This window comes from Crotalus tigris, unplaced genomic scaffold (assembly GCF_016545835.1).
Source record: "Crotalus tigris isolate CLP2741 ecotype Arizona unplaced genomic scaffold, ASM1654583v1 scf7180000018675.461491, whole genome shotgun sequence".
Taxonomy (NCBI): Eukaryota; Metazoa; Chordata; class Lepidosauria; order Squamata; family Viperidae; genus Crotalus; species Crotalus tigris.
Window position 1 is genome coordinate 222,213 of NW_024097139.1, and position 15,895 is coordinate 238,107.

Below are 15,895 nucleotides of genomic sequence, written 5' to 3' on the forward strand. Positions count from 1 at the left end.
CTTTTCCTCTCTGGAGGTTTAAATGAGGGGCTGAATGGACCAGACAAAAGGTTGGACTAGAACTAGATGGTTATAACTTATCCATTCCATGAAGAAACAAATACCAAGCTTAGCACACGCATTGACCAAACCGATCCAAACGTAGTAACTAAGTCCTTTCTGACCTGGTTAACTGCGTTGTATTACTACAGCTGTTAACAGCGATTTCGGTCAGGACCGGATGCAGCCTTTCGACCTAAAGAAAACCCCTAGGCGAAATTAACACTAACTGAATTTAGCATGTAGCAGCGAAACTTGCAAACGTTCACTTATGCGAACTCAGCTATCGTTACAATTCCTGGCTGATGTATTGATGTACTCCCGCTTCATTAACTCATTCTAGGCAGTAACGTCCAGCAGAGAGTACGACAGGCGTGGTGTACATAATAAGGACCAGGAATTCCCTCTACGTCGAGGTGACTCTCCTGCACCACTTTCGAGTCTTGCCTTAATTAACCTAAAAGCTTCTCACGCTTCAGGCTGCGAGCGATCGCGCGCGCATCAGGTACCGGGGATTTCGCTTTGCTGCGTTTTGGATCGAGCAATTACGCCCCCCCGGGGCGGGCTCGATTTTACGAGCGCTTGGCTCTTCTATTACCCGGTGTGTTTTGGGGGGAGAGGAAATGCCTCTACAAATATCAACAAGAACGAGAAAGGTCCTGCTTTTGTCTTAAAAAGCCAAGAAAGCAACGGGGCTCCAGCAACCCCCACCCGCTTATACTCCGAAGACGCTTAGCAAAGAAAGAAGCGCTGGGCTGCCCGAAGCCAGGGAAGCGCGGCGCGTGCGCACTCGGAGACCTCCAGCCTCTTCTCCCGCTCCCTCCCTTCCCCACCTTTACTCGAAGCGGCTACCAAGCGCGAGTGGATGTGGCGTGAAGCTTAGCGGAGCGGCAGCCGCCAGGGGAAGCCGTTTGCCTGCCTCTGGAGCCCGAGGCAAAGGCAGCGAGAGAAAGGGAAGAAGGAGTCGACCAGGATTTCCCCCGGCCGCGGCAGAACAACCGTCGCCGCCCCGTGTCCCCCCGCACGAGACTCTCTCCCGCCCGCAGATTCAGAAGCTGCCCTTTCGTGCCCAGCTGCCAGGCGTAGGTAGGGCGGAAGAAGCAACAAGTTGTTGCTGGCTCTCGAGCGGCGCTGCTCCCAACCTGCTCGCAGCTGGCCCTGGAAGCAACTTTTTGGGCTCCCCTTGGGCGGGGGACGAACTGCTCCCTCCAAAGCAGAAAGCCCCCTCTTCTTTCCTTTTCGGAGGCTGCCGGCGATCCACCCAGCCCCAGCCACTAAGGACCACCGGCGTCAAGCTCTCGTTCGGCTCCGCCCAAGGGCCAGCCACTCCTTGCATTTCACCTGCCTCCGGGAAAGTGCCTAAGATAGCTCCGTTGCGCCCCCGGAGGACTGGGCGAAGGCGATGGCGCGATCGTCCGCTCTTGCCCCAAGGATCGTACCTCGGCGGCCGGCGAGCGGCTAGTGGCAATCTTGGGAGGACTGCGAAACGGGGCAGCCCAAGGCGGCAGTGGCTGGGAAAGGCGGAGAGCTCGCCCAGCGAGGCTTGCTTGGAGTGTATCTCCAGCAGTGATCTTTCTTCGCGATCCCGAAGCCGCGATTGATGCAACTTTCCTTGATTTCTCCCCGAAGGTTAACTTGGGTGCAAAAGAAAATTCTCCCGCCCGGGAAGGGGATTTCTTATTTCGCGGTTTTATTATTTTCTTCGGAGGAGGTTAGTTCCTTCTCATCTTTAATTCACACCTTCTAGAAACGGCGGATCCATGTGCTGAGGGCGTGACTGGAACATGATACCTCTCCAGGAAATAATCAGGGTTATTTATCGACAAAAGAGACTCTGGCTCACTTCTCACCTTTCTTCTGCTTGGGAATAGGTTGGTGAAATGCATTTGAGTGGCAGCCCTTCCACCTTGGGCAAAAACCGTTAATAAGGGTGTGGTTGGAGGTACCAGGTCCTTCGCTAACCATGCATCTTCTCAAAACATTTGGCTTACTTTGGCACATGGTCATGCCGTTTATCTTTGCCCAGGTAACATCCCAAGCAACATTAAATGGCGATGGTATTGTCAGAAAAGATCGGGAGTGTGAATTGTGGTGCCAGCCGGCTCTTCCGGTACTTCAACAAGCGGCCCACAAGCAAGAAGCAGCTTGGGGTGTGGGGCACGTAGATGGCATTCCTGAGACTTCCATACCCAAAGAGCATCTAAACAAACTCCAGGCTAAGGCTGGAGGTCAGAAGGGCTGGGCTCCGCTGAAGGATTATAGTGATGCCAGCAAAGACCGGAGAGACACTCAGACTGTCAAGCATGGGAAAGGTGTGCATCAGGCTGGAGGTCATTTGGAAAAAAGAGGTGAAAGTCATTTGAGGCAAGATTCTTCTGTAGTTTTGAGGACCAGAAGTGCTTTTAAGGCTGAAGAGTGGGAGAAGAGCTCAACAAGACTTGGCCAAAGGAAATATGCAAGAAGCAAGCGTGGGGCTGGGGAGTCCCAGGACACAAGAGGAGCAAAAAAAAGTAAAACTTTCAAGAACAGGCACTACATCAGTGACTTCAATATCTCAGTGGATAGTCAGATAACTCCCTTTCAGGAAGTTGTGAGAAATGTTGTGCCTCAGGCATTACCCTTGAATGGCTCAACTAGTCAAATGGCAGGAAGGGTACCTGTTGCCCTCAGAAATGGGAGTTTTCAACCATCTCATGTAAAGAACCCTTTTTACCCACTGACTCAGGAGTCCTATGGTGCCTATGCAGTCATGTGTTTGTCAGTAATAATCTTTGGCATTGGGATAATGGGGAACATGGCAGTGATGTGCATTGTCTGCCATAACTACTATATGAGGAGCATCTCCAACTCTTTGCTAGCCAACTTAGCCTTTTGGGATTTCCTTATCATTTTTTTCTGCCTGCCTCTGGTGATCTTCCAAGAACTCACCAAAAAGTGGCTGTTGGACGATTTCTCCTGCAAAATTGTACCTTACATTGAGGTAAGTAACAATAAATGTCACCAATCTGTAGTTTCATAGAGGCTCATGAGATTGGGATCATGAACCCAGTGCTTTCTTAATGAATTGGAATCAGAATCCCACTGCTTTGGTCTTTCATATTTGCAGATAATTACCTAAGATCTGTTGACTCTACCTGATCCTTAGAAATTGAGGATGTCCTGCTTCCTTACATCTGGTGTGTCTACTTTCACTTTTTTTGCATTTTTTCCTTGGTAACGGAATTTATTGTATTAAATTCAAGACATGAACTATTTATCTGATTGTGGTATGGTTCTTTCTCAGTCTGTTAACTAGTTCTGCTAGAAGTATGCAGTGCAAATATAAGTTAAATGAGGCCAGATTTATGTTTAGATATTTGGCTCTGTTCCAAAGATCTCAGGTGTAGGCATTATCCAAACTCCAGTAATTTATTCCAAAGGCATGCAATCTGTTACTCTCCCTTGCCTTTGGCTATGCTGGTTGCAGCTGATTGTGGCTGGAATTTCAAGCATCTGCAAGGTACTAGATTGCTTAATCTTTATTCAATCAAAAAGAGTTGTGCAACCTTCAATAGATAACATTTACTGAACTGAAGAGATGTTGTAAAGTTAAAAATGGTCTTTCTACATTTCCCACTGCTTTTTGATTTACAAATGAGAAATGATTAGGTATAAATAATATAAATAAGCCCCTTGTCTTTATTTTATGAAATAAGTTGCATTATAAACTGGAAAATGTGCTTCCAACTTTCAACTTACTAACTAGGGTGTTGAAACTGTATATTGGCTTTAATCCAAATATTGTAGGCCAATTGATGGAGTTAAACAAATCTTTGGATCCAAGTGTTTGCATCCAAACTTGTATGCATAAATATAATATCCTTGTTACATATCTTATCAGATTTACTGCAGAAGAAAATGCCTCATTTCTACAGGTGAAAGTTAATAGAGTAAAAGAGACGGTCTTATAGCATGAAAGCCACAAACATGATTATTGCAATATTAACAATATTATTTTTATTTATCAAATTTGTTTGTCACCCATCTCACAGTTCAGGCAACTCTGAGCAGCTTACATCAACATATAGTAACAGTTATAAAATAGATTAAAATTACAAAAATTAAAACAAATTAAAAATATTAAAATATTAACTTGGTTTTGGGTCACTTGCTTTGTTTTTGTTTTGTTTTACTTTTTTAAATATCCCAGGTTTTGATTAAATCCTTGGCTTTGGGCAAGGGAACAGATATTTTGCTATCCTGCTTGGACAGACTCCTCTCCACTGTTCAGTTGTCTATTTTATTTATTTCCTGGAAAAAAGAAACCATTAAATCTGGTTGATAGTGTGGAATGATTGTATGCATGTGACAGTATGCTTGTTATCATTCATTTAATTAGCAGCAGATGGGTAAATGAAGAGAAATAGGATGCTTGTAGTCCCCTAGAAAGTCCCATTTCTAGTAGTCCATTAGTCAGGCAAAAAAAATATTTCCTGAATTGTATTTAAATTGCATGCATGGCAGGAAATGGAAAAGAAGGTGTGGGTTTTTTTTCTGGTCCTCTTATAGTGGAAAGTGCAATACTGTGGAAATACATTGACCAAATAAATCACACTGATTTGTAACTTTAAAAGCTTGCCTGTAAGATATGACCCCTAACTGTAAAACTTCCCCATAAAACACAGGAGCATGGAGTAAACATGACCTTTTCCATGACAGACCTAGAGCCATTTAATAAATTTAAGATGTCAGTGTAACAACCTGTCAGTTTATATTGGAGGTTTACCACCTTGACAGCAATATCGGGATTAAAGCAGGGATGAGGAACTTCTCATTTTCACTGAACAGAATTCCTCACCGCTGAGCTTGTTGTATTAGCTTAAATTAATATGTAAGCTTAAAATTCTTTTATGTTGGGTTAAGAACTTTTTAAAGTAAAGGTCCAATATTGAAAACATACTAAAACAAGTATTGCTGGACCATGCTGTTCAATTGCAGCATCATGTTCAATAATAAATGGCTTTATTAAGAAATGAAAAAATTGGAGTAGAGATATGAATTACATAGAAGATGTATTTTGTTCCAAGCTTGGAAAATTCCGAACAATTATTTCGTAGCTGGAACAATTCAAAGAAGAAGATGATTTGTGTGTTCCTGCTCAAACTACTGCCTCTTCATGCCATGTTTTGTTTCACACTTGGAACAAATTTCTTGTAACCTATGTTGTGTTTCATACTGAGAACACTGACAATGGCCATTTTGAACTTAGAACATTTCACCATCATAATGTTTGTAGAGTCCTAGAACATTATATGAATAAGATGTGCCCCTATTTTTGATCCCAAGCATGTATTGTTCAGAGGCCTGTTATCTCTGAACATTTGAAGGTAAATAAGCCTTAGTTGATGTATCTTTCATATGTTCATCTAATCCACGGGTGTCAAACTTAATGGCGTCATTGCCTTTGCAGAGCTGGGGTGGGCATGGCCTGCGCATGACACATCCAGCCCACAGGCCACCAGTTTGACAGCCCTGTTCTAATCGCTTGTAAAGCAGGATAATTGTGCTCTTCTAGAGGTTGATGAATTACAAGCATTACTGTAAAGGCCTCAATTTGCATCAGCAATAATGAAAGCTGCTGGGAGTTATACCTCAATAATCTCTGGAGGACTTTAAAGTTTCTAAAAAAAAAAAAGTATTCCTCAGTTTAAGTCTCAGTGAGTTTATGGACATGTTAGTGGAGTATTCTTGACAACTGTTCAGAATGACTTGCCGTTGATTTCTTCTTCAGTGTTCGGGTTACTTGAAAATGAGAGAGAATATGATAATGCTATTAATCTTCCATTTTTCCAAACTAGGTGAGGTTTTTTTCACAGTGAAGAAAAAAAATGCAATTTTTGCCATCTTCAGATATTATCTACTATGTTCCCATGTTACAGAGAAATCTGTTAAATTTGATATTGCACAACAGTCAACTTAAAGAATTGCTTTGCAACCTAAATGTAAGGTCTTTAAAAAAAAGATTATTAAGTAATCATTGTCATACAAAGGCTGATGGCAAGTCTATTGTAAAGGCATCATTAAAGTGATCTATTTATTTCATTTATTTTTCATGTTTATATGGCCATCCATCTCACACAATTTAACTTGCGGAGGTGTACAATAAAAACTATAAAATAGCAATATAAACAAAAATTCTACAATTAAAAACAGTATTATGATTCAGAGCAAGGAGATAGCATTAGATGTTACAAACAATGGAGCCATCTCATCAACTCATCATTCCCTTGTCATAATGCTAGCTTCGTATGTGTTATTTTTTAATATGTAATTTGCTCCAAGAAATTTAAAATCAACTTAGAAATAAGCACAATGGGGTACTTTATACCTTATTTCCAGGTATAATATTGTAATCTGACTTTTCTGTATTATTTCTTCAGTAATACAATCTTCTTCTAGACTTGTTCCAAAGGTGCTTTTCCAAGACGTTCTTGTCTTTCTTTGAAAATGTTTTGCTTCTCATCCAAAAAGCTTCTTCACTTCTGACTGGATAGTGGGGAATGGAAGGATTTATAATCCTTTCAGACAGCTGGTCATTTGCATTGTTTTAGAGAGTCGTTGAGACCACTTGGAGGCCTTCTTGTCTGTGTCTTCAGGGTCACCTGAATAGTGCAAATGGATGTGGAGCCTTCTTGGAATTGCTGAAAAGACTGTGTTGTGTGGTCTGCATTTTTTCTGGAAATCCGTTCATACTCCCGCACCATTGGAAGGGTGTTCATCCCAAAGTGCATTTTTTTAGAGAGTAGTTGACTCTCATCTTTAAATAAAAACAAGCAAAAAGCACCTTTAGGACAACCATGACCTGGACGACTGAGAATCTCCATAGACATTTAGCTATGCACTTTGAGATGAAGAACCTTCAAATGATGTGGGAGCATGAATGGATTTCCAGAAAAATTGCAGACTACAGGAACCACTGAGGGAGAGATTAATCCAAAGAACTTTCAAAGGTGAGCATCCCTCCACCACTAATCTAGTACTGTACATTATGTTCATGGGGTTGCTCAATGAAATTGTAATTCAAGTGTATAAATCTATTGAACCAGATCTTAAAACATGAGGAAGAAACTAAAATAACATTGCAGCTGATGTTGAAACCATGTTCTTGTAAATCTAAACAAAGAACTTTGAAGGTGCTGGCTAAGTTTACCCTTTTATAAAAAGAAAAATGTAGATTTCAACTTAATTGCATGCCATGAATTTATAAATATATATTAAGGCACTTGATTTGTGGTTTATGATCAGCATGAATCTTTTGATGCCATCCTGGTTACTCTGTGAGGAAAATTTGTATTAATATTTGTTAAATTTTTTTCCACTGAGGATGGAAAGGATTTTATTGAATCTCTTTAAAGATTTAAAACTCAATTTTCTGTTAATTTTCATGTGGCTACCATAAAACATGAATGAATTATGTAACAGCAATTTAATTTCCAGATGTATTGTGGAATTTTAATTTGCTGTTAGAAATAATTATATTCATTTGCCATATGTTCATTTTTAATTTGGAACCTCTTTTTGATGTTATATTTGTGAAGTGGCTTTTAATCAATAATTTAAAGCCATATTATATGAAGTCCATCCTGATTGAAATATAATTTATATTACTTTGTAGTAATTCAGAAAACACATATTGTAAATTAATAAGAAGTTAGAAAACCTGTATTTGCTTGTTTCATTTATTCTGAAATATGTTTTCTTTGTATTAATGTTCTTGATTTTAATGGAGCTGCTCCCTTGAATTGACACTTAAATAGAGACAATATTTGGAATATTTAAGGCCAAGTGCTTTACTCTCAGTTCCAGTTTTCATCCAGGTACCAATAGAACAATATATAAGATGCTATGTAAATTATCAACAGAATGATTGGGCAGACTTTTTGCTGTTTGCTGAAATAACATGCAATAATGCAGTGCACAGCAGTACTGGTTTTTCAACTTTTAAAGTAACTTCAGGGAGTCTACTCAGGTCCACTCTTGAAACCATGCTTTTTCTAGAATTAACCAGCAGTATATATCGTGGACTACAATTTCAAACAAGAAATGTGATAACATTTCAATAGCAATAGCACTTAGATTTATATACCATTTCATACTGCTTTACAGCCCTCTCTAAGCAGTTTACAGAGTAAGCATGTTGCCCCCAACAATCTGGGTCCTCTTTTAACCAACTTCGGAAGGATGGAAGGCTGAAGTCACAATAATGATGTGATGGCTTAGTTCTTACCAAAACTGGTGCCACTGCTACATAGTAGCATGTGTTAAACTAACAGTAATGTTAAAGTGACAAGTTAGTTATTTAATGACATGCTAATTCAGTTATTGACTCAGATCTGTGGTACATGATATATTACTGACAATAAATATACAGCAATTTAGAGATATATCATTTAATAATCAGGATCGGTTTATGAGCGTGCAGGTTAATCAGCTTATTACACAACAAACATGCATTTAGCATAGACCTTCACTAATCCAATTTAACCTTGATTAATATTCTTAAGGCACTGCTTTGCATTTCTCCTATTTTTGCAGCTGATTTGAAGTAAACCATGCAACAAATCAGTAACAAGAGGTTTAACATAAACTTTATGAAGTGCTCTCTGTGTGTTTTTAAAATGTGCTCTCTGTATGTTTATTAAACCATATTTTTCTTGTGTGTATAAGTGTGGATTACACCATTAGGTCAGCAGAGTTAAAAAGCAATGTGGCAGTGATACTCCTTTCTACTCCCCACATCCATACAGACTACAATGTTAATCAGCTAGAACTAACTAAAGGCAATATTTTTCAGCCTTGGCAACTTTAAAATGTGTGAAGAGGTAGAGTTTTCTGTGACTCTTTTCTGCCAACTTGTGCTCAGCAAGGTTTTGAAGCCCTGAGTGATTCATTCAGCATTTTTCAGAGAATGTCCTTTCTTTGGATTTCATCCATTATGAGCATGGACATTTTGGTAATAAAAAACTAAGTGAGACATGATTGTTCTTGCCTATGTTATTCTGCCCAAAGTTGATGATTTGAGCAGTATATAACTGCTGTGGAAGAAACTATGTACAGATAAAACCAATGAAATTTCCTTGTTATATTCATCTTCTTTTCTCACAGTGAAGACATTTTGCCCAGTGGAATAAACCTACAAAATACTTGAATTCCTAGAAATGTCAAAGTGGACCTGAAAACAGGTTGAACTTCCAGTGCAAGTCTGCACATTCAGTGAGCCATGAAAATATAACTTTGACAATTTCCGTACTAATAAAACTTGATCATTTTAAATCCTTTTTTCTTCTTCAAAACTTCAGGATCCATGTATGCTTCTCAACATGCATACAAGAGTTTTGCCCATCAGACTTTGGTCAAATAGTCAGCTTTATTTCTCTGCTCATCCTGATATTGGAAATGCTTGTTTCGGGATCATTTTCCAGATGCCTTTATACATGCAAATGAAAAGAGGCAATATTGGCATTGACTAAAAGTGGTCCACAAACATTTGTATCTGCCCTACATCCTGAATGTGAAATTTCAAAACAGAAAGGAATTTGTCTTTGACTTGGCAGAAAACAGAGCAGTGTTTTGAGGCTAACAAAAGCTACATTTGTTATCTTGCTGCTGTAGAAATTAGTTCTAGATGTTCTTCCTTGGAACTAAACTCCCTTCTAAATTTACACAATAAATGATGTCAGACATTATTGTTAAATATGAAAAGGCAACAGTACTGACAACTTTTTTTGTCCCCAATCTAATTCCCTCCATGTTGTCTGATTGTAAGTTTTCAAATTCCTAGAAAGTATGGATTGTAGGAGAAGAGATGTGTTAGTCTGTGGCAGCCAAAAAATAGGTGTCTGGTAGCACCTTTTCAAATTTAATTGAAAGCTATAAACTTCAATTAACTGTAGCTGTATTTCACAAAAATGATGCCTTTTAATTAAATTTGTAAGTCTGAAAAGGTGCCACCAAACGCGTTTAATATTTAGAAAGTAGGGAGGGTGCCAAATTGAAAAAAAAACCTGTTGTACTTCAATAACTTACGATTCAAAGAGTAATAACAGCACATTTGAAACAGTTTTGCAGGTCCAGTTGTGCATATGAAATTCATATCCCAACAGAACCCTCAATCTAAAATTTAAGCTCATTCCTGGTGTGTCGGTACTATATTTCAATGGGACAGAGGAAGGTATGTTTAGAGGTGAGAGACAACATCTAATGAATTTTGGCTAAGTTGGGGCTATATATATAATTGCATGAGAGAGTTCTTGTTTCTTTGAATGAGGGATGTATTCCTTTAAAGAAGGCAATCATATTGGTTTTCCTTAAAACACTATTCCTAGACCAGGAGCATTTTTATAATTATAAGCCAGTCTTTCAATCTTTTGTTCTTAGTGAAGATGACAGTTTTAAAGTGCAAGATACATCTGGATAAAACATCCCACCCTACTTCAAGTGGAGTGCCATCTAGGATATGATACTGAGATTTTAATGAATAACTACACAAGAAGCTAGATTCAAGGAATATGACATTTCTAATACTATTACCAATCTTCAGTAGCATTGGCCATGGTATTCCTCTGGGCCATAGTAGAGGCAGTGTTTCAGCTTCCTGTTTGGATGCACATAGAAGGTGGTACAACTAAACTATTTGACACCTGTGTCATTGACCTATGAGATTATTTATGTGCCCTACATGGTTTCACATTTTCATGAAATTGATGGGAATAATCTTAACAAGGGGGGGACATGATAGTAGTCTTCCAATATCTAATGGGCTGCCACCAAAAAGAGGGAACCTATTTTACAAAGCAAGGCAGGACAAGAAACAATGAATGGAAATGTATGAAGGAGAGAGCCAACCTAGAAATAAAGAGAAATTTCCTGACAGTGTGAACAATTAACCCAGGAGCTCCCAACCTTTTCTATACCCCTAGAACACTTCTGATATATTCTTGCACCCCTTAACAAAAGTTCAAAATAATGGCAACAAATTATGCATATACATTATCATTTTGAAAACCCAAGTTTTTGCATCCCCTGGAATATTGTCTTGCACTCCCAGTTGGCAACCCCTGAATTAACCAATGGAACAATTTGCCTCCAGAAGTTGTGGGTGCTCCATCGCTGGAGGTTTTTATGAAGAGATTAGATAGCCATTTGTCTGAAATGGTATAACGTCCCCTGCTTCAGCTGGGGGTTGGACTAGAAGACCTCCAATTTCCCAATTCTATTATTCTAATTCCTATCCTAATTCTGGGCCTTTTGGGTTAAGTGCAGTTATCAAGCTGGTAAAATCCAGTTCTTTTGTTCCCTGTGAAAGTTGGACTTAGAATAGCTATAGCAAAGAATATATTCATACAGCTACAGATAATATGCCAACTACAGTAATTCTTGAACCATTCAGACTATTAGCCATGCTTGAATTTCAACCCATTATGATAAATGCAAGGTGCTTTATCAGGGTTTGCCTGTGCAAGCGGTTGCTGACTGGCCAAGGAATACTGCAAACAGAGGAAATGAAAGAACTGCTCTAAATGCAAGTTGCCCCTTGGGAACAATTTAATGAGCTGTTGTTGACCTTTCAAGACCTAAGCAACTTAGGGCCAGACTATCTACAGGACCATCTCTCTCTCATAAATACTGGAGATCTGCTAATTACTACCGACTAGTAGTGGCTGTCTTAGTCCCCACAGTCTCATTTTGCATCCTTTACAACCCTCTGACCATGAAGCTGACACAATTTCCTGGCCTTTCTTGGTGGGAAAATATGGATAACATAACAGCAAACAAACCCCTTTTTCCCCAAGCCCACCCTTATCTGCATATGTGATATGATTCTCTTCATCTTGCAGTCCTCTACTCCTCCCTCCCCCTTGTTGTGTTCCGACCCTGGATGCCAAAAGATAGCTCATTTTTGGAACAGATGATGTTCTGTGGAATGGACTAATGATCTAACTGGGGAAAAAGTAGCACTGCGTTCTTTAAATAGCTCCTGGTTGGAATTTACTATCATCTGATGGTAGATGCTTGTCTTAGGTCATTTTTTAACAGAGACAGGATAATTTGCCAAAGGAGCATAGCAGCAGAGCATGAACTGAAAAAAGAAATGCAATTAGACGGGTTTTCTGCTGCTGGCAGAATAGAATCAGCTCTAATTTCAATTCAGGTAATATCTTTTCATTGGACCAAGATGCATCCTGTACAAACTGTGACATGTGGCTGGCTCCCTATCCAATGTTATTTATTTAAGTATATATCCCAATGATCATGATATCAGATTGAAAATGAATTATAATAGAATGCTGTTACGGATTTATCCTGAGTTTTTGGCACACCTCTGTTTAATTCCTAATATATTGAAGCAGTTACCATTTCTATTTTAATTATTTTGGTTTTCAGAGGAGGGGAAGATATTCATGTCACTTAAGGGAAGTCCTCTATGGATTGAAAAAGTGCTGGAACTGGCAGTGATGGGAAAGTAAAATTGTTGATTAAGGAAAAGAATGTATCTAGTTTTCTTTCTACTCAGAAACCGCTTCTGGACTTTCTGCTCAAAAGAGGAATAAAAATAAAACTCTTAACTTTGGGTTGCAATGATTAAAATAGGTTGTTGTTATAGAAATGGCTAATACTCAGTATTATGTAGAAATGAAAATTGAGATTATAAATTTACTGTGTAATTTATTATCTGTGGAAATTCTCAGTCATCCAGATCATGGTTGTCCCAAAGCAACTGGACTTTCTTTGTTTTGCTTGAAGAAGCTTTGCTTCTCATCCACTATTCAGTCAGAACTGAAGAAGCTTCTTGAATGAGAAGGGAAAGGTCTTCAAGCAAAACAAAGAAAAAGATCCTTGAAAAAGAACCTATGTAACTTACTGTATGAGAAGTTGGAAGTCACTGCTTTTTCCTTCTTTCTTCTCCACCAGACTTTTCTTCTTCCTCTTTCTTTTTACTTATTTCCCCAGTTGCCTTTATTTTCATTTATATATTCTATTAAGAAAAATTTCAATAAAAATAAAAATTAAAGGAAGTGCTGCACTAATAAAGAGATATTACCCTACTATAACAAGTTTATAAATTAGGGGGTAGCTTTCTGGAAATTTAGATATTTTGTGTTCTGTTGATATCCCACCATCCTCGTATCTAAATTCTGATTTATTTATTTTTCCTCCTTATCCAGGTATCATCTCTTGGAGTAACAACCTTCACATTATGTGCCCTCTGCATAGACCGATTTCGGGCTGCCACCAACGTGCAAATGTATTATGAAATGATTGAAAACTGCACATCCACAACAGCCAAGCTGGCTGTGATATGGATTGGAGCTTTACTGCTGGCTCTTCCTGAAGTGGTTCTGCGCCAATTGACTAAAGAAAACTCTGAAATTAGTGGGAATCCACCTGTGGAACGATGTGTGGTCAAGGTCTCTCCCCACTTACCTGACACAATATATGTGTTAGCACTTACATATGATAGTGCAAGGCTCTGGTGGTACTTTGGCTGTTACTTTTGTTTACCAACACTTTTTACCATCACTTGCTCATTGGTGACTGCCAGGAAAATCCGAAAAGTGGAAAAAGCTTGCACCCGTGGAAACAAGCGGCAGATTCAGCTGGAAAGCCAAATGAACTGCACAGTTGTGGCGCTGACCATTTTGTATGGTTTTTGCACCATTCCAGAAAACATTTGCAATATTGTCACTGCCTACATGTCCACGGGGGTATCTCAGCAGACTATGGACCTTCTCCATCTGATTAGTCAGTTTCTCTTGTTCTTTAAATCTTGCGTGACTCCAGTTCTCCTCTTCTGTCTTTGTAAACCATTCAGCCGAGCTGTCTTGGAGTGCTGCTGTTGCTGTTGTGATGAGTGCATTCAGAAGTCTTCTACAGTAACAAGTGATGATAATGACAATGAATACACCACAGAGCTTGAACTGTCCCCTTTTAGTACGATACGTCGTGAAATGTCCACATTTGCCTCTGTGGGAACTCACTGTTGATTTTCCCTTTGATCAGAATCCTTTCCCAACTTACAATAAAATTGGTTTGAGTTTTAGGCTAATTTCAGTTGGATCCTAATTTTTTTCCCCATGTTGCAAAAGGAAAAATAAATTGTGTAAAATTTAAAGGATGCTGGTTTGTATATAAGTTTTCTTTGAGAACTAGCTTTAGTTACTAAAAAGAACAGACTCACCAGGGATCTTTAGAATCATTGATGGTGCTAGCATTTCTTTATTAGGGGAAGGCTGAACTAATTTTGGCCACTCTCTTCTATTATATAAACTAATACAGATTTTGGCTTGGGAAGTTATTACTGGAATTTCCTTGATAATGTTCACTTTATAACAAGCATTTCGAAGGTTGCAATCCTAAATATACATACTTGATAGTAAGTCTTCTTAAATTCAGACTTCTGTATAAAAATACAAAGGATTCCATTGTTTGTCTATGAACTTTTAAAAAGATGGAAACAAATATTAGTAAGTCAATATATTTTGAGGCATGTGAAGTATGTGCCCATATATTTTACTAATGAGGTTTTAAATTGCTTAACCAAGATCATTGTATCCTTACCTCTCAAATGTTTTGATGATGTGATTTAGAGTGTTTGAGAATAGTTTTAAATTTGTTTGATGTAAATAATTATGAGATTATTTGACACAGAAACAATACTATTTTATTGTATTCCCTGTACTGTTAACTATCAATTTTACCAAGTGATATAAGAAAATTTCCATAGGGAAAGCAATCATTTTTATGTTGACTTGTAATAAAATAACTAAGATGGTCTTTATAATATGCTGTTCCAGTCAAAAGCATACATCCTATGCATGTATATGCATAAGGGTATAAAGCCTCTTCCTTCTGCCAGTATGACTAACAATAACCGTTTATGGAGTAGGATATATAATTATATGGATGGCTTCTAAGTCTGAGCTCCCGTGTGTTAACACATTGAATTGGAAGTTAGAACATATCTACACAACAGGTTCCAATATCGTATACCTTTCAAAAAAATCATAATAAATCCCTTAATTCTGCAATATACAATATACAGGCTGAAGATTTTTTTTCTTTTTAACACGTTGTATACAAAGGCATGTATTCTGTCTGTCCCAATGGGAATTCCCACTCATATTGGGTGTATGACTTGTGATTCTATTAGTTTCTTTTTACAGTATTTTCTACAATAAAGGTAGGTCTTCAGTCTGTGTATATAACACTTGCTGTAAGTAAAAATGCCATTTGTAGGAAGTAGAGAATTGCCACAGAATTAGTGACAATAAATTTGGAAGGCTTACAATGTGTGATGCATATTTTATTTCTTGATGTTTCTTAGAAATACACAAACTTTGAATTGAGGTCAATTTTCAGAACCTCAATGGTATATTTATTTTGCTGTATGAAGGCTGTTTATATCTTCTGTAATGAGAGGTAGGAGAAGAAGATTTTTTTAAAAAAAATGTTGAGCATTTTTGTCGAAGTTGATTGAAATGACATCTGTGAAAACAGTGGAAACAAAGCAAGTGTTCTTGGTGTTTTTGATTAGAAATTCAAGCAGATTTTATACAGTATTTCCCTATTGCCTAATTCTTAACTGTAATACTGTATTCATAACTATATTTATTCATAGCTTTGATTTTCCACTTATTCTTGATATACTATAAAAAAGAGGACATGATAACCAGATACCGTAATCACACTACATCATAATGTAATGGTTAGAAAGTTCAAAATTTACATTTTTTATTTTTGCAGAAATTTAATTGATATAATGCTAACCAGTTACAGCATGCTCAAAACAATTTCTATTCGTCAGAGAGTGAAAGTT

General features: G+C 38.2%; 1 protein-coding gene across 1 annotated transcript; it reads left to right on the forward strand.

Annotated features, from left to right (window-relative positions):
- Nucleotides 1-1,964: 1,964 nt before the first annotated feature.
- Nucleotides 1,965-15,364, forward strand: GPR37 (G protein-coupled receptor 37). Its single transcript, XM_039355326.1, has 2 exons — nucleotides 1,965-3,019; nucleotides 13,245-15,364. Exons 1-2 carry the CDS (start codon nucleotides 2,003-2,005, stop codon nucleotides 14,061-14,063), a joined length of 1,836 nt encoding a protein of 611 aa, XP_039211260.1. The 5' UTR covers nucleotides 1,965-2,002; the 3' UTR covers nucleotides 14,064-15,364.
- Nucleotides 15,365-15,895: the final 531 nt, after the last annotated feature.

What these genes read in the sequence shown, in the direction of transcription:
- GPR37 (XM_039355326.1), top strand. Translation starts at nt 2,003, where the DNA reads ATGCATCTTCTCAAAACATTTGGCTTACTTTGGCACATGGTCATGCCG. An exon ending in AAATTGTACCTTACATTGAG is followed by an intron (nt 3,020 to 13,244) that starts GTAAGTAACAAT and finishes CTCCTTATCCAG; the next exon opens with GTATCATCTCTTGGAGTAAC.